At 40.2% G+C, this 23,670-nt stretch overlaps 2 protein-coding genes across 2 annotated transcripts; both read right to left on the bottom strand.

Moving 5' to 3' along the window:
- Positions 1-5,700: 5,700 nt before the first annotated feature.
- Positions 5,701-23,252, bottom strand: LOC106911475 (uncharacterized). Its single transcript, XM_014978284.2, has 2 exons — positions 23,163-23,252; positions 5,701-8,278 (listed from the first exon to the last, which is right to left on the bottom strand). The coding sequence occupies exon 2, from the start codon at positions 8,264-8,266 to the stop codon at positions 6,788-6,790; it is 1,479 nt and encodes a 492-aa protein (XP_014833770.2). The 5' UTR covers positions 8,267-8,278; positions 23,163-23,252; the 3' UTR covers positions 5,701-6,787.
- On the bottom strand, positions 8,874-23,272 carry LOC106911474 (uncharacterized). Its single transcript, XM_088004780.1, has 2 exons — positions 23,163-23,272; positions 8,874-12,387 (listed from the first exon to the last, which is right to left on the bottom strand). The coding sequence occupies exon 2, from the start codon at positions 12,182-12,184 to the stop codon at positions 9,899-9,901; it is 2,286 nt and encodes a 761-aa protein (XP_087860906.1). The 5' UTR covers positions 12,185-12,387; positions 23,163-23,272; the 3' UTR covers positions 8,874-9,898.
- Between the last annotated feature and the right edge of the window lie 398 nt (positions 23,273-23,670).

Genomic DNA, 23,670 nt, shown 5'->3' on the forward strand with positions numbered 1-23,670 from the left:
AGGTCGTTAGCAGAACCTGATGCACTGAGGAGGATCCAGGTGTGTTGGACCAGGGAGACATTAAGAGCTGCAGGACTCGGACCTCCAGGACCAGGACTGCCCACCGCTGTCCTAATATATATAATAGGATATATATTATATTGCATTTTCCGCAACAATATATTAAATGTTTTTAACCATTTTATTGGCGGCGTACAGACATGAGGGAACATCGAGTGGCACCAGAGGTTGATCAGTCCAGGTGAGGCTCGCTGCTGCCTCACCTGCTGCACTTCTGAGCATTTGAATGGCAAATTGCTAAATATTTAGTGATTTGGAAGAAAAATTAATCACAATTGGCTAAGCTAAATAAAAAATAAATACTTTATTGTGCAAAGCATAGGGTGAAAATAGCAGCATAAATGATCTTATAATTCTGCCTGCCTCCCCTGATGCAGGGTTTCCCCCAGTGCATCGTAAGCCTGGCAGCCCGCCATGCTTTACTAGCCCCCCCACCAGGCCAAGCGGTTCTTGTTTTTGTTTGTAATTAATCTGGATTGAAAGCGTCTCTGTTGCTCTGAGCGTTTCACTGGCGGAGCAAATTTTAAAAGATAAGTTTATAGTGTAAGCATTGGAAGCTGGGACAGCGGACCAATCACAGCGCTGGAGCCTCTTTCTCTCAGACTGGACACTGTGTGGACATTTACATCAACCACATGTGGAATCAACTGCATGTCAAGGTAAGAGTTTAAATCCGCTGCATTAGCTCTGGTCACCCAGCTCTATGTGAACCCAATAACTTGCAGTAATGTGGTGATCACAAAGTGTTTTATGTATCATTTGTGTCAAACCTGCACATAAAACACCTGAACAGGCCAGAAATTCATGGAACAGGTCAAACTACAATAGAGGTTCATGTTCGGCCTTTAACCATCAAACCAGACGAGCCGCTGTAGACAGAAGTAAAGGAAGAGTATATTTCTACCAAAAAACTCAGAAATTCTGACATGAAAAGTTCTAGAAAAAACATTTGTATTTGAAAAGTTGAAAATATTTAACATTTAAAACAGACTTTTTTTCTAGAAAATCTTTGACTGAGTTCATAAATGTTTTTTCTAAAAAATGTCTAATTTTTTTGGTGGAAATGTCCTTTTTATATCTACAGTGGCTGCGATATGCTTTGTGGCATCAAGATAAGACTCAGAACTGGGGAAAATGTGAAAACTCCAGTCTGGGTCTGGTGGCTGGCGGCTCGCTGCCTGAGCCTCCAGCAGCTCGGAGTGTTTCGGGTTTTGGTTGCAGCCATAAAGGAGGATCCTGATCCACTGGGTTCTCTGGTTGTTAATGGGAAGAGGAGCTTCAGCCCTCAGCGCTGGAGATGGAAGGATTTTCACATTAAAAATGTCTCCAGTACCGCCTGGTTTCTTCTTCTGCTTATTAGAGCTTATTAAACACCTGACGGCACATCACTGCCACCAGGTGGTGAAAACTTGTATTGTAACTCAGCGCCTGAATTCTGATGACGCCTCTGGTTTTTGTAAACTTCACTCCCTGCAGCCCACTGGTAAAAACCTGGGAGTTTCTTGCGGACCTCTAGGTGGCGCTGGAGGCCCAAATGTGGGCTGTGGCCCTGGGGTTAAGAATGGCTGCTTTAAAGGTTACCAGTCTGGATCCCACCCTCTGTGCAGCTTCCTGGTTTCCCTCTCTGTGAAGATCCAGAGTTTCTCTTCACACGGCTGCTCTTCCTCCTCCTCCATCTGCCTCAGCTGTCCGCCCTTCTGCACACTCACCGCTCTGAACCTCCAGGAGCCACATGTAGATCAGACATTCACCAAAAAGTGACACAATGCAGTTAGTTTCTACAGCAAAGTTTTTATTCAGATTTAGCCAAAAAAATTGTTGTAGTCAACCAAAAGTAATAACATTTAGTCAATTAAATCTACAATCTAGTCAACATAATTATGTTAAATGTAAATACTTTCTCATTTCACTTGAAATAACACAAAATGAGTTGTTTTTACCCAGTTGTGGCATAAAGTTATTGTGAAAATACAATAACTTTATGCCACGTTTGTAACTTTTTACAAACGTCTATTTTTCTGATCTTGCCTTCAACAAAAACATATTTCAGCCAGTAGGATGAAAATCTACACTGTCCATAACAAATTTCATATTGCATTCTTGCAGAAACATTCTTCATGAAATATGTTACCATAAATCCAAAGACCAAACCTATTCAAAATAAAATTGGCTAATATTACTGAATTAATGAAAATTTAAACTCAACATGCAAGAGAATCAAAGCACAATATTTTACTAAAAGAGAAAAGTGAACCAGTCATAGCGTAATGCTCCATGTCATTCCCAGGAGATTTCTGACAATGAACTGTGACTCTGAACTCGGCACGTCTGCCCCCCCTAAGAGAATCACAGACACGTTTCAGATCCGTCCTACGTTCAACCTCACTGACGCCGAGCAAGAGACGTGCATCTTCTGACTCATCCGTCTTTTGGGGGAGTTTTTACTTCTGAGGAAGGCTGGCCATTTTAAAAGGATGTTGAGAGCAGCACATTTGTTGTCGTCACATCAGCTCCTGCAGGCAACAAGGGTCCACAGCGGACCTCGGTTTGCTGTCCTCGATATTTCCTGTTTCATTAACATTTAAGGATGATTGTGTATTTTACAAGATGGTGGAAGCTTCAGCCCATCCATAAATCTCACATATTCCACAGATAATAGTAGCACACATATAAGTGAACCAACTGGCTTTACAGCGCAACCAAGCAAACTTTAAATTGAAGGTAGCACCCATGTGCGCCACGAGTTATGTGGAATTTCATAGCTACTAAATTTAACACAAGCTGATAATTGAGTAACATTGTATGTCCATCATACAACAGAAATTAGTGCAACTTACCTTTGAAAAAATATCTGCATGGTGAGCTTTTGGTATGATTTAAGATTCCTAGTATTTTGTTCACCAAGTTTAAATCCACATTTACCACCGTCTCCCCAGACAGTCGAGTTCTTCTTTCTAAAGGGCGATGGCCTTTTCAAGAAAGGTCCATAAATCCTTCCAGGGTTTCTGTTCACAGAGTCCCTTCGTGTAACTTAACGCCGTGATCCATCGATGATTCAAGTCATTCAGGTGGTGGGCGTCACCAAACAGGATCACTGGCAGATCACGAACACAACACGCAGAAAATCAAACATGTTGGATGCAACAGACCCACAATCATTCTCCTCTAGTTTTGTGTCAATTAAAACTCACACATCTCGTCATGTCTTAGTCATCCAAGAGGGTCCGTGTATCTTCAGGAAGTTCATTTTTTCGTTTGAAATGGAAAATGAAAAAAAGAAATAGACTCGTTTTTTCGCTTTTCGTTTAGAAAACGGAAATCGGATTTTTGGCTCATTATTTCATTGTTGACAAGCGGTCTGACCCGGAGGTTCTTCTCTGACCGGCTTACACAGCGACCGGATCACACACACCATGCAGGCTGCAGGCCGACAAGCTTGTTCCTTTCAGGTTTCAGGTTTTATATACTATATAGTATTTTCTGCCAGCTGCAAGTCAGTTTAAGTAATGCTCCTGTGAGAAACAAATACCGAACATCTGCTCACCGAGAAAAATGGTTAGCCTGAGTTTTTAGTTAAGTTTTTTATTTTGAAAGGCCAGAGCACCGGGGAGTGGCTTTCCACTGCAGCCATACCGTCTCGTCTCTGGACCAGCAAGATGGCTTCCATTGCACTGCGCCTCCAGCAGCGACAAACAGGTCAGTACACTATTAATTTGTCACATAAAGTTGTTTTAAGATGTTTTTAGGCTAGAAAGTAGCCCTCATAGCTTCATTTACGCACTTAGTTCATGCAGTTTCTATGAAATATACTCCGGAGTTTTCGGAGCAGCGTAGCTCTGCTAGCGGCTCGAGGTGGCTCCAGGCGGCTCCAAGTGGCTCCAGGTGGCTCCAAGTGGCTCCAGGTGGCTCCAGGCGGCTCCAAGTGGCTCCAGGTGGCTCCAGGCGGCTCCAGGCAGCTCCAAGTGGCTCCAGGCAGCTCGAGGTGGCTCCAGGTGGCTCCAGGCGGCTCGAGGTGGCTCCAGGCGGCTCCAGGCAACTCCAGGTGGCTCCAGGCAACTCCAGGTGGCTCCAGGCGGCTCCAAGTGGCTCCAGGCAGCTCCAGGCTCAGCGGCCGGCCGGAGTGTGTTTACCCCACTAACTGCAACCTGATCTCGGCGAGTCACCTTGTCGTATTCTGCTGCTTGATATCTGATCGTAGCGTCTCAAAGTGACATGAAGAGTTTAATGTGTTTGCATATGTACACACGTATCAAACACGTACTGCTTGGTACAGTACGTGTTTGATACGTGTGTCAAAATATAATATTCCTCTCTGGAGAGTTCGATACTTCTGAAGATGTTGGGATCTAAACATTGACAGTGTTCGCTTCCAATACCAGTTATTCTCTTCCTCTGATTTTTTTCTAGTTCGTAAATTTATATTATTTGTGTGAGTGAAATATATTCTTCCCTTCGATTGGCTTCTTACGTGCAGTGTGAACTTTTTAAAATATTTTTTATTGTTTCATGCAGGCGGCTCTTAGGAGGAGAGGCCTCAGCTCCAGGTTTGGATGCAGCTTCCCAGTGATCCTCTTCCTCCTCCTGACATCGTCTTCCTCACCGGCTCCTCATCTTTTATATACATAAATTATAGGAATATTTTTTCATGATTCCCCAAACACAGGCTGAATAACTGCTTGTATGTTATTGTAATAAATACATTTTTATGAAAACATTTTGTCTGTTTATTTTGTAAGATTTGAGTTCAAAGCTCTGACTACATAAAGATTGAAACAAATTAAATATGAAATAATTCTTTTAATGTTTCTTGCTTATGTATCCAGAGATAAGAAATAATGGAAATAATCAACTCAAAAGTTGTTCATTATGTTTAGTCAGTTGAGTTTAATAAGTTATAAGTAAATGGTCTCATGAAGGGGACAAAAGTTTTCATTTCTAATTGGACAGTCATACTTATACAAATATGAAAAAATATTGTGTGGTGTTAAACCACAGAAGAGGATATGAAGATAAAAGGCCTGTAACATTATTCTAACACCAACTGATGTGCAAGACATTTTTTTAGATTAAAGTCAGAATGTTGACCTGTTTTCTTTCCCAAATCCTCTTTTTTCAAACATTTCCTACCTGGTAGAAATAGATACATTTTTATATTTTGGATAACCTTTTCTGCATGCTTGTTCATGACGTACCGGATTATAATTGGTATGCTATTCAGAAAGGAAAAACTAAAGGGTTTAAATGACGGGCAGAATGTTCTAGTCGCGGTTTGAGCGTCTTTTTAAACCAGAGCAGATTAAAGGTTGGTAAAAATTGGGCGGACTAGCCCTTTAGCCATTCACTGAATCGGAAGCTGCATTTAGCCATTAGCTTCATATAGTAAACAAAGTGTATAAAGCTTTCAGTGTGAAGGTTCATGATCAATTTAATTACATGCCAATTTGGACGAGTTTACAAAAACAAACTGCGGGACAGAGAGGACTTCAGGTCAGACCACTTGAAATCATGAAAATTGAAATTGAGCGCTCGTTATCCGTGTTTTCCATTTTTGCTTGGTGAATGAAATGGGAAATCGGATAACGAGCCGAGCTGAGCCATTATCTGATTTCTGATTATGGTTTAATAAACGAAAAACGAGAATATTTTTGTTTTTTCATTTCAAATGAAAAAAACGCATCGTGTCATTTTTGATCTCATTGTCATAAAAAAGGTTTACAAAAACATTGGCACAACCCAAATACAAGTGTATGATGATTATTAAGTGTGCATAAGTCATAATTAGGAAATGTGATCATTTTCATAGCGAATCCATTCTTGGGGGTGAAACACATTCAAGGTATGAATTTAAAACGTATAAGCTGGTGGTCACGGTTTTTAAAGTGCTATGTAGATTCTCTGTCCCAGTAAATTTGGACCTCTACGTAGAGGAGCGTTCCCTTTCCGATATATTTCCCGGAGACATTCCTGTCAGTGTGGAACTAGAGGGCTTCAAGAAACAATAACATAAACTGCACTTAATGAGTCTGGTTTATCCCCACACATTGGACCCAGCTCTGTCAGTAAATGTCAGCAGAAGGAAACGCAGAATTAGCTTACGGTTGGAATTTTTCCCTGTTGGACCAATTCACACGATTTCAACTGAAGGCATCTCCAGGAACCACTTCAGGACAGCATTGAGTAAATAGGTGGGAAGGTTAGGTGTTTCAGGGGTTTGGGGAATCCCCTCTATCTTTATGTAGTCTCTGGCCGACCCGTCAGCTTTTTCCTCCAGTGTGTTGCACAGTGTTGCTAGCTTGCCCACCAATGTAGAGAGGCGGCTATCTACATCTGTTAGGCGGCTTTTGGTGGTTTCTAAATACTCTGAGGTGTCTGCTCGGATGGTTAACATCTCAGATTTTCAGCGATGTACTCCATCACCGTGGCTTGTGATTTGGCTGAAAGTTGGGCAACCACTTCTTCCACTGGCGTAGTTCTGGCTTCTGCTACTGCTAGCTTAACTAGGTTAGCAGTTTCTTCATTGTCAACAGAGCGGACATTCATTTGTTTTTGAGCCTGTTTGACAGATTGGTTCGGTGACAATGTCACCATCACTTTCTACTTGGTAAACATGTCAACCAAAATATCACATGTGGAAAAACAAAGGTACATCAGGGAAAAGTGTGGAGCTATGGTTAACAAGCTACATTCCTCACCTCGGTCACATGACTTTGCGTGACTTGAAAGGCTTCTATTTTGTGTGAATTATAACATGGTTAGTCAAACTTTTTTTATGACTGAAGCCTTTGCCACAGGTACCACATGAGAAAGGCTTTTCACCTGTATGATTCCTTACGTGGTTAGTCAAATTACGTTTCGCATTGAAACCCTTTCCACAAATTATACATGAAAAAGGCTTCTCACCTGTGTGAGTTCTCATGTGGCTTGTCAAACTTCCTCTTTGATTGAAACATTTTCCACACGTCATACATGGGAACGGCTTCTCACCTGTGTGAGTTCTCATGTGCCTATTCAAATGACCTTTTTGATTGAAACTTTTTCCACAAGTTATACAAGAAAAAGGCTTCTCACCTGTATGATTTGTCATGTGGTTAGTCAAATTACGCTTTGTATTGAAACCCTTTCCACAAGTTAAACATGAAAAAGGCTTCTCACTTGTGTGAATTCTCATGTGGCTATTCAAATCATTTTTGTGCCTGAAACATTTCCCACAAGTTTTACATGAGAAAGGCTTCTCACCTGTGTGAGTTCTCATATGGCAATTCAAAATATGTTTTTGATTGAAACATTTTCCACAGGTCAGACAAGAGAAAGGCTTCTCACCTGTATGAGTTCTCATGTGGCTAATCAAATTACCTTTTTGATTAAAAGACTTTCCACAGATTATACATGAGAATGGCTTCTCACCTGTGTGAGTTCTCATGTGAACTGTTAATCCACAGTTGAATTTGAAACTTTTATGACACACTTTACACTGTTTCAATTTTTTATCCTTCTGAATTTTCTTGCCCTTCATTCTTTGCTCTTCATTCCCACATCTGGTTTTCTGTTGCCGTTTATCTCTGTGGGATCCCGAGGCTTCGTTAGTCTCTATTCCCTGATGATGATCTGCTTCTGGGATGTTCTGAAAGATGATTTGGGTTCCATTGAGCTCCAGTCGTTGGTGGTCTGTTTCATCATCAGAAAGCTTTAGGATTAAGATATCAATCTCATCCTTCGGTACTTCCTGGTTTTCATCCCGACTTCCCATCTGCTCAAGTCCTGATCCATCCTCCTGTTCCTTTATTTCTTTAAGTTCTAGTTCTACTGGTTCCTCTTTGATTTGGTGAGATACAGAATTGGTTCCTATTAAGGTATCAATCTCGTGGTCCAGTGCATCCTGGTTTTCATCCTGACTGATGTCTTCAACCTCAATCTTTACAATCTGCAGAGATCCTGATTGATAATCATCTTTCTTCATTTGTTGCAGTTCTAGTTCCTCTGGCTCTTCTTTGATTTCAAGAGATGCAGAATCTTTTCCTATTGTGTTATCCATCTCTTGCTTTGGTGCAGTAAGGTCTGGTTCTGACTCATGCTCTTCTTCTTGTACAAGTTCTGGTTCCTCTGCTCTCCCTTTGGTTTTCAGAGATTCCCTCTGGTTCAGAAAAGAGATGTCTTGTTGGTTGAGGATAAAATGATGAGCAAGAACATCTTGCTTGTTAACAGACATAATGTGTCAAATCTGAAAAAATGAAAACAGAAAATGGAATATTAAAATTTTAACTTATTACCAGCAGTTGGTTCTCTGTTCATCTTTTATTGACCAAAAAAAGGAGCATCACAGCTTGGAGGAGCTCACTGATAATGAAGCTTCATCAGCTTCAAATTTTCTACAGGTGCTGTCTTTAGAGTCAAAGTGAACTCAGCATTAAGGCAGCAACCTGGAACAGATGAACAAGGTTACTTGGAAAGCTGATGAAAGCTGTTATTTTTCAGATAAATAATTGTATTCGTTATTCATAGTGATTTTTTTGGTAGTTTGATTTAAATTTTCCCAGCAAATAATCGAGAAGGTTGAAGGTCATGCAAATGCAGATATGCATTCTGTCGACTTTGATGGAGCCCTGGTCTAAGTTTGACTGAGTTTAGTATTGAGCTGATATAGTCAGGCTGATCTTTTGATGAACATTAATATAGTTTAGTCCAGCATTAATCCACACAACAGACTTCATTCATTTTTTAAGAGTTTTTTTGGCTCTAGATTGAGGACTTAGGCATCCTTACATGGGTCACATGACAGAGGCATGTTCATTCATTTGAATAGTTGTCACTGATTAAATACAGAGAAATGGCCCTTTTTATTCTTTTTATTTCACATCATTGATTTTACATCATGCATCATTTCAGTACAATCTGTGAAAAAACAGACAAAGCAAAACTATTATGGCAATTTATTATAAACCATCCCATAAAAAGCCATTAATCTTTATGGAGTTATTTTTCCTGAACATCCCTTTTGATAGAAACTGACAAACTACTACAAGGAACAATAGACTACTAAAAATAATACCAAAAGCAACAAACTTTGATATTCCCATTCTCTCATTACTCACTTAAGCTTCCCACTCCCACAGAAATAAAAACCCACCTGAGAATAAAGATAAGAAGACAACAGAGTTCAATATCTATATTTAAAAGCCTTTCACAAAATGTGAAATACAAAGAAAATCATTTGACAGTAAGAGTTTCAACTTTGATCTGCCTTGTAGATAAACATCCAACTGTTGAGTTCAGATCCCACCTACTTCAGGGGTAGCACTGCTATGTCTTATTCTATTTGTAGATTTAGACCAAAACTAAAACCAAATGTTTCCTCATTCCCATCTCAGACTCGTTTAAAGGAACATCTTCTGATGCCGCTTTTGTAGCCAGTCACCTCCTTAGTGCATTTATGTTACATCTTCAATTGGTTTTTCACTCTCAACAGACCCACTCTCTTACTTCACAGTTCGTATTGTGAGGTCAAAGTGTCATTACTATCATGCATAATTATTAACTCGTATCTATGCCAGGAGTCTCAAGCTAAATTCCCCAGTTAAATGAGCCAGAACAAGAACAGAACAATGTGAGAGCGCCAGAAAGTCTGAAAATCTGAGCACAGATCTCAAAAGTTATATTTATCTGCAAAAGTAGGTTTAATTATTCAAAGATTTGCACAAATGTAAGAGAATTTAAATGTCTTTGAATTCAGCAGCAACATTAATAACAATTAAGCCTTCTGACTTGTATGGGTAATTTTAAACGGTTTCTAATTACATTTTTACAAGTTTCAGTAGGTAAAATACAACCACAGAGAACTTTATTACAAGTATGAAATAGGAAAGGATTCTATTTTGTGAGTTGTAAGATGCTTAATCAAACTATGTTTGCGACTGTAACCTTTTCCACAAGTTCCGCATATGAAAGGTTTCTCACCTGTGTGAGATCTCATGTGGCATGTCAAACTACATTTTTGAAGGAAACTTTTCCCACAGGTCATACATGAGAACGGCTTCTCACCTGTGTGAATTCTCATGTGGCTAGTCATACCACGTTTTTGAAGGAAATTTTTCCCACAGGTTAGACATGAGAAGGGCTTCTCACCTGTGTGAGTTCTCGTGTGGCTAGTCAAACTACGTTTTTGAATGAAACTTTTCCCACAGGTTACACATGAGAAGGGCTTCTCACCTGTGTGAGCTAGCATGTGGGTATTCAGAAATCTTTTTTGATTAAAACCTTTTCCACAGGTCTTACATGAGAAAGGTTTCTCACCTGTATGAATCCTCATGTGGTAAGTGAAACTATATTTTTTATAGAAACCCTTTCCACAGATTATACATGAGAAAGGCTTCTCCCCTGTGTGAGTTCTTATGTGTCTAGTCAAGCTACGTTTTTGAATGAAACTTTTTCCACAAGTTAAACATGAGAAAGGTTTCTCACCTGTGTGGGTTATCACGTGGCTAGTATAAGTAGATTTTTTATTGAAACTCTTTCCACAAGTTTCACACGTGAAAGATTTCTCACCTGTGTGATATCTCATGTGGCTTGTCAAACTACGTTTTTGAATGAAACTTTTTCCACAAGTTAAACATGAGAAAGGCTTTTCACCTGTGTGACTTCTCATGTGGCTATTCAAACTATGTTTTTGCATAAAACCTTTTCCACAAGTTAGACATGAGAAAGGCTTCTCACCTGTGTGAATTGTTATGTGGGTACTCAAAAATCTTTTTTGATTAAATCCTTTACCACAGGTTAGACATGAAAAAGGCTTCTCACCTGTATGAATCCTCATGTGGCAGGTAAAATTAGATTTTTTATTGAAACCCTTTCCACAGATTATACATGAGAAGAGCTTCTCACTTCTGTGACTTATCATGTGACTATTTAAACTACGTTTTTGGATGAAACTTTTTCCACAGGTTATACATGAGAAAGGCTTCTCACCTGTGTGAGTTCTCATATGAACACTCAAATTACGTTTCTGAACCAAACCTTTCCCACAGATTGAACAACAAAAAGGCTTCTTCTCACCTGTGTGAGTCATCATGTGGCGATTCAAATCATGTTTATGACGGAAACATTTTCCACAAGTTACACATGAAAAAGGCTTCTCACCTGTGTGAGTTCTCGTGTGAATAGTCAAACTAAACTTCTGGATGAAACCTTTTCCACAGGTTAGACAGGAGAACGGCTTCTCGCCTGTGTGACTACTCATGTGGCTATTCAAATTATGTTTGTGATTGAAACCTTTTCCACAGGTTGGACATGAGAAAGGTTTCTCACCTGTGTGAGTTCTCATGTGGCATTTCCAACTAATTTTTTGATTAAAACCTTTTCCACATGTTTTACATGAGAAAGCCTTTTCACTAGTGTGAATTCTTACGTGGCTATTTAAATTATGTTTGTGATTGAAACATTTCCCACAGATTAAACATAAGAAAGGCTTCTCACCCGTGTGAATTCTCATGTGAACTCTTAAATCACTATTACATTTAAAATATTTCCCACACACTTTACATTGTTTACCATTCTGAATTTTCCTGCCCTTCATCCCTTTCTCTGCATCATCACTTTGTCCTCTGGTTTTCTGAGCCATTTTCTGTTGCCAATCATCTTTACTGGATCCTGAGGCTTCACGAGTCTGTATTTCCTGAAGCTCTACTTTAGAGAAGTTCTGTAAGAGAATTTGATTTCCATTTACATCTGGTGGTTGTTGTTGGTCTGTATCATTATCAAAAGCCTCTAGGACTAAATTATCAGTCTCCTGCTTTGGTATATCCTGGTATTCATCCTGACTGATGGTTTTAGCCTCTTTTTCTGCCATCTGCTGAGGTCCTGATCCATGCTCCTCTTCCTTCACTTGTTTAGGTTTGAGTTCTACTGGTTCCTCTTTGAGTTCAACAGATGCAGAATCTCCTCCCATTAAGGAATCCCTCTCCTGCTTCAGTACATCCTGGTTTTCATCCTGACTGATGTCTTCGACCTCAATTTTTACCATGTGCTGAAATCCTGATGGATCATGATCTTCTTCAACTTGTTGCGGTTCTAGTTCTTCTGGTTCTTCTTTTATTTCAAGAGATCCAGAATATGTCCCCATTACGATATCCATCTCTTTAGTACAATGTGGTCTTCATTCAGCAAAGGTTCTGATCCATACTCTGATTTTACGTGTCCAAGTTCTGGTTCACTGGCTCTCCCTTTGGTTTTTAAAGATTCTGTTTCCTTCTTTTCCAGAACAGAGATCTCTTGTTGGTAGAAGATAAAACAATGAGCAAGATCTAGCTTAATAACAAAAATAATGATGTGGAAAATCTGGAAAAAAAAAGAACAGAAAATGTAATATTAATTTTAGCTTATTTTCTGTGTTCATCTTCCATTGACCAGTTGCTACACCAGAAGCTTGACAGCTGCAGATCATCAACATGTTGCGCATGTAACCAACAGGTGGAGTTCACTGTTCAACTGAGTTTTTTTGTGCAAAAATGAAGGCAGTCCGAGGTTTCTCTACAGTCTTTAGGCAGGACACAACATAAAGGCAACTACTGATACTCGGATTTTCTCAATACCACTTTTTTCCAGAACAAATACTTTGGTTTAGGTACTTGCCGATATGAGTTCTGAAATACAGTAGTTAAGAAGGTGGTACTTGTAGATCACACAATAAGTTTTGAAAACAAATGCATTTTATTTAGAACAGGTTGGCCATTCTTCTTTTTAAGCCTACAGTCCCTCTGAATGTCTTAAATCATAAATAGTGCATAACATACATTGTTTAGTTTTTAAATGCTTTATAAAATTACTCACTAAAGGACGTGTCTTTAGCTAGGGTTTAGATCTATAGCCAGAGTCCCACCCGAAACTCAGACCAGGTCAAAGTTATTTGCTTCGTCTGCATTTAATATTTAATATACATAAACAGAGAAAGCCAAAACAGAATGAGCAATGAAGTTGTGTTGATATATCATCATGTAAGTAGAGGAGTAGGTAGCATATCATTTTGAGAAAGGAAATGTAAGAGGCAGATGCTAATTAGAGTGTACGGAGCACTGCATAACAAAAGCGCATACAGCTCCACCCTGCTCCGCTCCCATCAGTCACAGGATGCCCTGGCAGGACGTATGCAGTTCAATACACTTTGGATTTCTGGGCAAGAGGAAGGGAGTGTGTCTGTCCTTACTGTTGGTCGAGGATGTTGAAGACGTGAACACAACTGAAATTTTTAATAACAGGATTTCTGCTTTTTGGAGTTGGTGGTTACCTGGCATATTGTGAAATCCAGAAAACATGGGCAGCTGTTCTGACCATTGAGAGGACTGTGCCGAGCGGTGAACGCTCCGACTGAATTATTGCTGAGAGCTGCAGGACAGCTGCGGCCCCTGGAACCTGCTGGTGAGATGGAATCAACCTTGACTTGCTAGTTTGGTTGGACTGACCACTTATTTGGCTGTTTGGATTTCACCATTGAGAAAGTCGTCAATACTTCACATCCATGGACTTGAATCAGAGATCGACTGAGGCTGCTGATGATGCTCCATCAATTATCAAAGACTATGGTGGGAGGGAAACAGTGTTCACAGACTTATTTACAAATCCACACACACCCTCTGGCTATAAACACACCTCATTGCACCACCTTCACTGCCTCCTCTCCTTATGTTGTCTATATATTGATGTCATGTGCAAAGGTTTTTTGCAACCCTACTTTGTGTCCAATAGAAAATAGTGTGAGATATGATTTTTCCTTAATGTGGTTATTCTCATCTAATGAAAAGGTGTCACTCCAAGGGCTGCACCAGTCTACCAATGTCTTGTATGTTTCTTTGTTTTTTTGTTCTTTGGATGGGCTGTACTGAAATGTGGATTTCCCCCCTGAATGAATCATTCACTTATTTATTCAAACTTGACTGCTAGGGTTTGTAGAATGAACTATTCGGATCATTAACATACAAAGTGTTTCACTGTCCCTTAACTCTTTAACCAATCAATTTATCAGCACATTTATCCCTGACTGAGTGAAAACATCCATTATTACACCCCATTTTTTAACAGCCCTGTTTTTCATTCACAAACCATGACTCCTGGCTCGCTCGTCACATAACGCTGCCTTGGGTGTGCACTATCCACTACGCACCATCTAGTTTAGTAACTAGCTTGTACTTTGCATTGATCAGAACTATGACCAGAATGGAGTCATGAGTTGACTGAGAAATATGCTATAGTACAACTAGCATTTATTTATGACCATAATAACCATTGGGTATTGAATTTAATGCAGAAGTCAATGAAAGTGTATTTGTGTCAGGTTGACTTAGTGAACAGATGCAGCCACAGTGAGGCAGCAGCATTCAAACCAGAAATTATCCTGGAACTTAAAGAAATGGGATTTGGTTCAGGCGGCTTACAAACGTAGAGCAAAAGTAAAGAGGAATGCAGAAATCTCTGACAATAAGATTCTTGTTTTCTTTTACCGAGACTTTTCTTAAAACCCTGAATAACGACAGCACTCCTCCAGTTCTCTGCCACCGAGCTTTTTAAGATCCGCTTACATCTGCATGGATCACCACCATCAGCTCAGCTCCATAACCAGGATATTTTACGACTTTGCTCCACTCAACGATGCTACTCCTCCAGGGTTTGTTTACATCGCTCAACCTCGTGTTTCTGGCAGAGAGGGAGGTTTCGCAATAATCTACCACGAGAAGTGGAGGGTAAGGCCTGTAACTGTTCCTGTCCGTCATTCGTTTGAAGCAACTGTATGTCAGCTCTCTGGACCAACTCCCACTAGAACTGCCACCTTGTACCGCCCTTTCTATAATCTCACCAAATATAACACTTCTTGGGGATTTTAACATTCATGTGGATAATGAACGGACTCTTCTTAAGACTCCATATCCTGCTTGGACAGTTTTGGACTCCAGCAATACACCAATTTTCCTACGCATATTAAAGGACGTATCTTGGATTTAATTTGTTGCTCAGGAGTTATTACCTACCGACTGCAAGGCAGATTCCTGCCCTTTTCAGATTACGTTTCCATCATTTGGAGTTAATATCTCTCTTTCTAAATCTAACCTCCCACACAATGTAACCTTCTGTAATATTAAGGACATTGATCTAGACAATTCATCTTATTGTATTAATAGTCTACCCAACGTTGACCATTTTTCTTCCCCAGATGAATTGCTTGCACACAACAAAAGCCTTCATGGCCTCCTAAACAATCTTGCTCCACTTAAAACCAGATCTGTCTCATTTACCTGTACTGCACCTTGGCTTACTTCCACTCTTAGTTAAAAGTAAAAGGATGTCGACTCTCTGTGCACAAAGACATTCAAATCATATTCTTCACTACAAAGATCCCATTTCTGCAGCTGAATCAATAGTATTCCACTTTAAATCAGTTCTAATGAGGGTAACCCCAAAGCCTTATTTTCTGTACTTGCAAACATTCCCAAATGTAAGGTGACCTTGAGTGTCAAGAAAGGTGCCTACAAATAAAATACATTACTATTATTAAAGATGTCTGATCTTTTATTGAATCAGACAATTCAATGAGTAATGATTAGATAAAAAGATGGTTATTTGAATTAATTGTGATTTTTGCCATGTTTTCATTTAAAAGTTAAAGAAATCCAATGATGGTTAAAATGGGATCACCAACACAAACTCATCTGAAGGCCTTGGCGTTTGATTGTGCTGCCATAAATATTACAGGATCATATGACTGAGAATATGCATAAACTTTTATGCTTCGATGGTTCCACACTACCAAAATGGCGATAGAGTTCCTGGATGTAGGAAGACGTGGAAACTTTCTGTTGATCCTTTTCTGAGCTTCACCTAGGATTTGAGTTTGATCAGATCAGAATAAAGTAGTTAAATAAAACGATTGAGTCGTCCTTTCATGTTTTTAATGCTTCTTGCTGAAGAGTTTTGGTGATTATTATTATTTGTCAGAGTATAAAACAGTGTGCATATTTCATATTTGTGCACTGATTTGTGTCTCGCTGCATTTGTGGTTCATGCTTATCTTCATTTTTTGTTTTTGTCTTGTTTTAAGTAGTTTTAAAGTTTTTCTCAGTATTTCATTTAATCATAGTTGGCTCATTAATTTGAGCAGCTTGGCTGCATGTCGGTAGTTAAGAGGTTATTTATGGGAAAGTTCAGCTGTAAAGTTGGACTACTTTGTTAGTAAATTCTCAGACTAAATTGAAAATAAATGTCTGAGGCCATTCCTTGTAATGTGACGAGTTCTTCTGCTGGTATTTATGTTATATTAAATTATTATGGGCTGCGTGGCCTAGGTCTCAATATGGAGTAGAAGTGTTTTGAGGAAGCTCCGACTCAACTTCACCATTATTTCACCCTAAATAATACTTAAACTTCTGCTTAGCATATTTGTAGTGTGCCATTGTATTATGAACAAGATGACGAAGCCCAAAGGTAATAAGAAAGGCAAAGGCTCAGGGGATGAGACCCTAGACGACCAGACCAAACTAGCAGGCGTCGAGGTGGCTAATGCTAACACAAGCCCCACGTGCTGTCCGGGTCCATCCGCCACCAATGAGGATGTCCTAGCAGCCATAAGCAAGCTTAGCAGCACGGTCGACATGAGGTTTGTGGAGCTCAATGGATCAATTTCCAGTCTCAAAGCAGCGCATTCCGATATAAGTGACCGTGTGACATCAACCGAGGCCGCAGTCGTGTCACGGATAGATGGATTTCGGAGCTGGAGAAGCAACATGATAGCCTAGCTGCGCAATGCTCTCAGCAGCAAGCTAAGCTGGAGGATTTGGAGGCAGAATATCCGTATTGTGGGCATACAAGAGAAATCGGAGAATGGTAGACCGACGGACTTTGTCTGCAAACTGCTGCCTAAACTGCTGGGAGAAGACAACTTTGATCGGCCTATTGAGGTGGATCGGGCACACCGGAGCCTGTCGCAGGCTAAAGACGGGAAGGCGAGAGCCATCATTGTCAGGCTGCATTTTTTTCAAGAGAAGGAGCGGATGCTACAGATGGCGAGGGAGAAGGGTCCTCTGCAGTACGACAGTCGCTTGGTGTTCATCTTTCCTGACCTCACCTCAGCTGTAATGAAGAAACGCCAGGCGTTCCAAGCCATCAGGGAGCAATGCAGGGCCAAGGGGATTCGTTATGGATTCGGATACCCTGCGCAGTTCCTGGTTACTGTGAATAATAACACTGCTACGTTCGACACTCCAGTGGAAGCCGATAAATTCCTGAGCCGGGAGATCGAGGACTGGCAGTCTGGGACTAAATGAAGCAGGTGGTCAGACTACCCTTCTGTTGTTATGCTTAAAATTTAGAGAAAGCGAGCAATTAAGGATTCTGTCATTGGGTGAGAAATGTCATTTATCTATTTTGATACGTTCATTATGTAGGGTTGAGCGGCTACTCTAGTTGGAAAGATGGGGAGCTGTGTTGCTTGTCCGCCCCCTGGTGGACGGCTAATTCTAGCTTTAAGTTGGGGTATGGAGACACCGCTCCGGGTTCCGTTCAGTTATGTTTGGTAGCAGGGAGAGTTAGTCGTGTTACTGGGGGGGCTGTTTCTTGCACATCGGCATGTTCTGAATATCTTATAATTATCTTCATAGTCATGCAACAGTTACTAAAATGCACACAAATTAATGACAACTGATCCAGATAAACATAGTAAGGGCGGGGTTAATTTGATTAGCTGGAATGTCCGCGGGATAAATAGTCCTCTAAAAAGAGTAAAGTTTATGCACACCTGCGTTTTCTCCAGGAAACCCATATTAAGAAAACAGCTGCTAAAGTTGTTAGCCCTATACCAGTCAAATTTCAGCACAAAAACTAGAGGGGTTGCAATTTTGATTAAAAAACACACATTGTTCATTCATAAGCAGACAATTTCAGATCAAAGGGGAAGATACGCGATTGTAAGTGGGCTGCTAAATACTGCATTAGTGACACTAATAAATATATACGGGCCTAATTTTGATGATCCCATCTTTTTCAAGACCTTTTTAATGTAGTGCCGGATTGGGTGGGCTCTAATTTAATTATTGGTGGGGACTTAAACCTAATCCTGGACCCAGATTTAGATAGACAACGCCCTCAGTCCAGTTCAATCAAGAGTGGCGAGTCCCTTAAAAATCTATTACAATCCCGCAATTTGGTTGGCATTTGGAAACTACTATATCCTACCGGGAGGGATTATTCATATTTTTCAGGAGTACATAAGTCCTACTCTAGGATTGATTACTTCTTGTTGGACTCTAGGTTGCTAGGATCAGTATCAAGCTGCAAATACCACAATATTCACTTATCGGATCATGCTCCTGTGTTGCTGAACCTTAAATTAGATTTTAAAAAGGGAAAGTGGAACTGGTGCTTAAATAACACTCTGTTGAAAGATAAGAAATTTTGCTCCTATATTTCAGATGAAATGAAGACATACCTGAGTTCTAGTGACAAGGGGGATGTGGATGATTCAAGGCTCTGGGAAGCAATGAAGGCGGTTATAAGTGGATGTATGATTTCATTTGAGGCAGCAAAAAGTAAAGAGTCCAAGATGAGGTTGGATGAAATAGCCTGTTGACCAGCTTAGATAATTTGTATAAATTAAAGCAGTGTCTGGATAAATTGATTAAAATAACAGCTCTACGATATGAATACAATTCTATTATGTCCAGAAACGTTTCTAAATTACTGGTACAAGTCAAGTAAAGATACTTTGAGTTAGGTGATAAACCCCATAAGCTATTAGCCATCAGCTACAATCACAGACCTCTAGAGCCAAAAATCGTATTAAGCTTGAAGATGAGACCTTACTCACAGATCCGGATAAAATCAACGACCGCTCTGCAGACTTCTATGCTAGTGTTTATCAGTCACAGGCAAAACTAGACTTTGGAAATATGGAAAGCTTTTTTGAAAATTTGAATTTGCCAAAACTACCGTCGGATTCGACTGAAGCACTGGAAGCCAGTATAACTTTACAGGAAATTTAATCTGTCATCTTGACCCTTCCCAACAACAAAGCGCCTGGTCCTGACGGCTTTAGTGTCGAGTTCTTCAAAATATTCAGCCCCAAATGATCACCTCTACTTTACGTATGTTAAACCACTCTAAGCAAGCGTCAAGACTGCCTCCCACTTTAAACAGAGCCAATATTTGGCTCGTTCCCCAACCTGGCCGAGATCCAGAGGTTGTTTCATCCTATCACCCAATTTCATTGTTACCTCTAGAAACAAAAATCCTTGGGAAAACTGTAGCCAATAGACTCAAAAAAATATATAGGTTTAATCATCCACCCGGGTCAGACTGGCTTTATGCCAGGTAGGCATATGTTTTTTAATCTGCATCATCTTTTCAATATATTCAAACCATTCAGATGAGTCCATTGTTATTTCCCTAGATGCACAACGTGCATTTGATCAAGTAGAATGGCCTTTTATTATGCATGTTCTCAAAAAAAAAAAGATCGAAATAATTTATTTGCACCCAACTGCTTCTGTGATTACTAATCAGAATATTTCCTGTCCTTTTGCTATCCGTCGTGGTACACGTCAGGGCTGCTCCCCCTCCCCATTTCTCTTCTCAGTCATTATTGAACCTCTGGCTGCCAGCATTAGGCAAAACCCCCTAATATCACCTATCGAGATGTTTAATCGTAAGCATCATATTTCACTGTATGCTGACGATATACTTGTATATGTCTCCAACCCACAGAAATTGTTGTCTTCTCTTTTGATGATGATCAACAATTTCGGCAGCTTCTCGGGATTTTCTATTAATTGGGACAAAAGTGAACTAATGCCGCTTACTACAGAGGCTGATCCGGTATATTTGAGGTCCACTCCATTTAAGGTAGCTTATGATTCCTTCACATATTTGTGATGGTAACAAAAGAAAAACAGAACATTTCCTACATCTGAACTGGCAGAGCAAAAGTCTTCACTTTATACTAATAGCAGAATATTGATTTCTGGAGGACAGTCTCTATCCATGGCTGGCAGGATCGACGCCATTCAAATGTGGTGTTACCACCATTTCTTCATTTACTTCAATCTGTCCCATGTTTTATAGGTGTTTCCTACTTCAGACAATTAGATTCTATCATTATTCCCTTTATTTGGGGCTATAAAAATGTCAGAATCTCCAAAAAAACACTTATGTAAACCAGGAATGGAGGCTGGGTTCTGGTACCAGACTTCAAGCAATATTACTGGGCTTTCCATTGATCCATCCTGGCCTGGTGGAGGAAGGGCCCAGTCTCATCTGATGGGTCCTGTCCTACCTGGTCATCTTTAGAGCGTCTGCATTGTTGCAAGTCGTCCCTGACAGCTCTCCTTAACAGTCCTGTTAAAGTCAGTAAATCACTCTATGCTAATAATTTTGTCATTGGCAATACTATCAGAATCAAGAAGCAGATACAAACATTTCTAAAAGCTCCAGAGGTTTATTTTGATACTCCTATCTGTGAAAGTCGCTCCTTTGCGCCAGGTCTCAGCGACGCTGTCTTTCGGATGTGGGGAGTGAAGGGCATTGGTGTGATAGGTGACCTATATATTGGAGGAACTTCTGCATCTTTTGCACTGTTATGTTCTGACTATAATCTTCCCCCGTCAAGTTTTTTCCGTTATCTGCAGGTTCGGGACTAGGATAGGAAAAATGTAGCGGATTTTGGAGCTTTAAAGAAACATGAACCCCTGGAGGAAATAAATAAATTTGATCCTATCAACCAAGGGGCAGTGTCATACTTTTATAAGGTCTTTAATAGCATACCTGTAGACACAACTAGGATAAAGAAAGCATGGGAGGGTGAGTTAGAGCAGCAGGTATCTGAGGACTGTTCAGTCAATGCCAGACACAAATACAGTTCAAAACAATACATAGACTCCATTACTCCAGGGAGAAGCTGAGCACTTTCTTTACAAGCGTGTCTCCAATTTGTAATCGTTGTCAAGCTGCTGTTATTACTTGACACACTCCTTCTGCTCATGTGTTCAGCTTCACTCATTTTGGAAGAAAATTTTTCACTCCCCCCCCCCAACAGCTTCTGGAAAACAATGGGACCCAGAACCACTTATTGCGACCAGCCACTAAAGATGGGAAAATGGCCGTTTTGTTTGGTACGGCGATTGCTAAAAGGTTGATTTTGAGATTTTGGAAGAAGGACTCTGTGCCCACATTTGATCTGTGGTTGGGGGAACTAGCAAATACTCTGCATCTGGAAAGACTGAGATATTGCAATGAAGATGGTCAGTGTGTTTGAGAAATATGGGACCTTGTACTAAAATTCCTTCAATGAAAGACTGTTGATGACAGACCCACCATTGTTTAGCAGCTTGTGTAACTGTCATGTTTTTGTTTTTTGTATGCTTGTGGAATGATTTGGATCAATTGGTGGTGTATTGATCATGTCTTGACTGTGTGTTCTCTGATGTGCCGATGTGGTGCGTGTGGGGGATGGGTGGGAATTTGATCTGTTACGTTGATATATGTATGTCAATTTGGAAAAAACTCAATAAAATAAATATTAAAAACAAAAAATTATTATGGGCTTACCTGGGTTTGCAATTGGAGGTAAAATTGGCCAGACTTGTTTGAGTTTTTTCCTCGGAGCCCAACTGAAAAGCTAACAGCTAACAGCAGCAGGCGGCTAGCAGCAGCAGGCGGCTAGCAGCAGCAGGCGGCTAGCAGCAGCAGGCGGCTAACAGCAGCAGGCGGCTAACAGCAGCAGGCGGCTAGGCGGCTAACAGCAGCAGGCGGCTAGGCGGCTAACAGCAGCAGGCAGCTAACATCCAAGATGTGGTAAAAACTGAGTAACCAGCAAACATCAGAGGACAGAGAGCAGAAGCATGTTCAGAGTTTTAATAAACCAGGGCTTTTCAAAGTGTGGAGCGCCCCCTGGAGGCTGCCAGAGCTTGTCAGTTGGGCTCTGAGGAAAAAACTCAAACAAGTAAAGTAACAGAGACCATCTAGCCAACTTTACCAAGTCTATGTCAGACAGAAAGGAAAGATTTTCACCACCTAAAGTTGCAGTGAGGAAGGAAACAGAAGGCCTGATCTGAAAATAGTTCAAGTACAAAAGTACTTGTGCAAAAAATTAGTGGTTAAAGGAGCCAAAGTGGTGCAGACGGCCCTGTGTAAAAAAAAAACATTACATGTGCTGCTGGCTGTAGTCATGGAGAGTCAGAGCAGAAAGATGAAGGTGAAAGTCATGGTGCTGCTGGAGGTATAATAATAATAATAATACATTTCCTTTACAACACAACAATAAAAACAATTAGCAATAAAAAAACAAAGAAAGTAAATAAAGCTGTAAACCACTGTAACTCCACTGACCGTCGCTACAAGCTCTCCCACTCTGTCCGGCCAATTTTACCTCCAATTGCAAAACCAGGTAAGCCCATAAAAATGTATTTTATTTAACTTATAAAAGCATAACAGACTTATGCTTCATAAAAGTAAAAATAAAATAACCAAGGAGTCAGCAACTTTTTCAACTCAAACATCAACAACAAAAAGTCCCTGAGTTACAAAAACGATTTTATTTTAAATATGAACTCAATGTTTTTTTACAGCAGGGTGCAAACAAGTAAGTGAGTTTTGGTTAAATGTTGGATAATGTTTCCAGCAGCAGACATGAGCAGCTCTGGTGTTTCTCCTCAACCCGTAACTGACTGATTCCCATCAGCTGACCGGATGAGTTCAGATCAAACTAAACAGAACCGGAGCAGGTCGAGCTGCTCCGGTTCCTCCTAAACGTTGGAATATCAGCCAGACGTCTTTGCTTCGTGTCATTAAGTCTCTCTCTTTTTTTAAAAAACTTATTTCTCTCTTTTTAAAAAACTTATTTCTCAATAGCATTTGGTCCCATTTATGTTTTTTTTTTCATTTTCATAGTTTGATTTTACGCATTTATTTTATGTTATTTAAATGTAATTTATACATTTAATTTGGATTCAAGAACCACTTTCTGTGTTTTATTTAATAAAAGAATGAATCTCCTTTTTAAACATTCAGGTTCATTAATGCAACAGAAACCCGTTTATATCGAGGTGAAGCAGAAGCCAGGTTGGATCAGCAAACATTACCTGCAGGCTCCGAGCTGAAGATCGAGCTCTTCCTCCTCCGATGTTGAATATTTCAGCAGTTAGTCTCTCTGATTGATTCTCTCTGAAGATGAAGATTAGCCGAAGATATTGTCACTGTAGACTCTGAAATATTCAGCTCACACGGCGAAACCGCCTTCTAGCCGACAAAAGCCACAATGAAGCCTGGAAGCTAACGCTGCTAACGCCTTGCTGGTAACTTCCGGCGGAAGTCTCACACGGAGATGTCACCCAGAAACAGGCAACGTGCTTTTAAGTTCCCCCTGCAACTACAAATATCAAATTCTGTCCAGATGCTACACTGAACAAACATGTAAAGCCCCATGTCAAATATAAGAGTTTTATGAACATTTGGGTTACACAATTTATAGAGAAACTCAAAATACATTTTCAGTAATTACTGATCTTCATATTGGCATTAATAACATCGTGATTCGGCTGTTTGTAGCGAATTGACAGTCCTTTAAGAAGGACCTCTGCAGCAAACAGG

This window comes from Poecilia mexicana, unplaced genomic scaffold (assembly GCF_051168715.1).
Source record: "Poecilia mexicana isolate PSO_F unplaced genomic scaffold, ASM5116871v1 scaffold_4, whole genome shotgun sequence".
Lineage (NCBI taxonomy): Eukaryota > Metazoa > Chordata > Actinopteri > Cyprinodontiformes > Poeciliidae > Poecilia > Poecilia mexicana.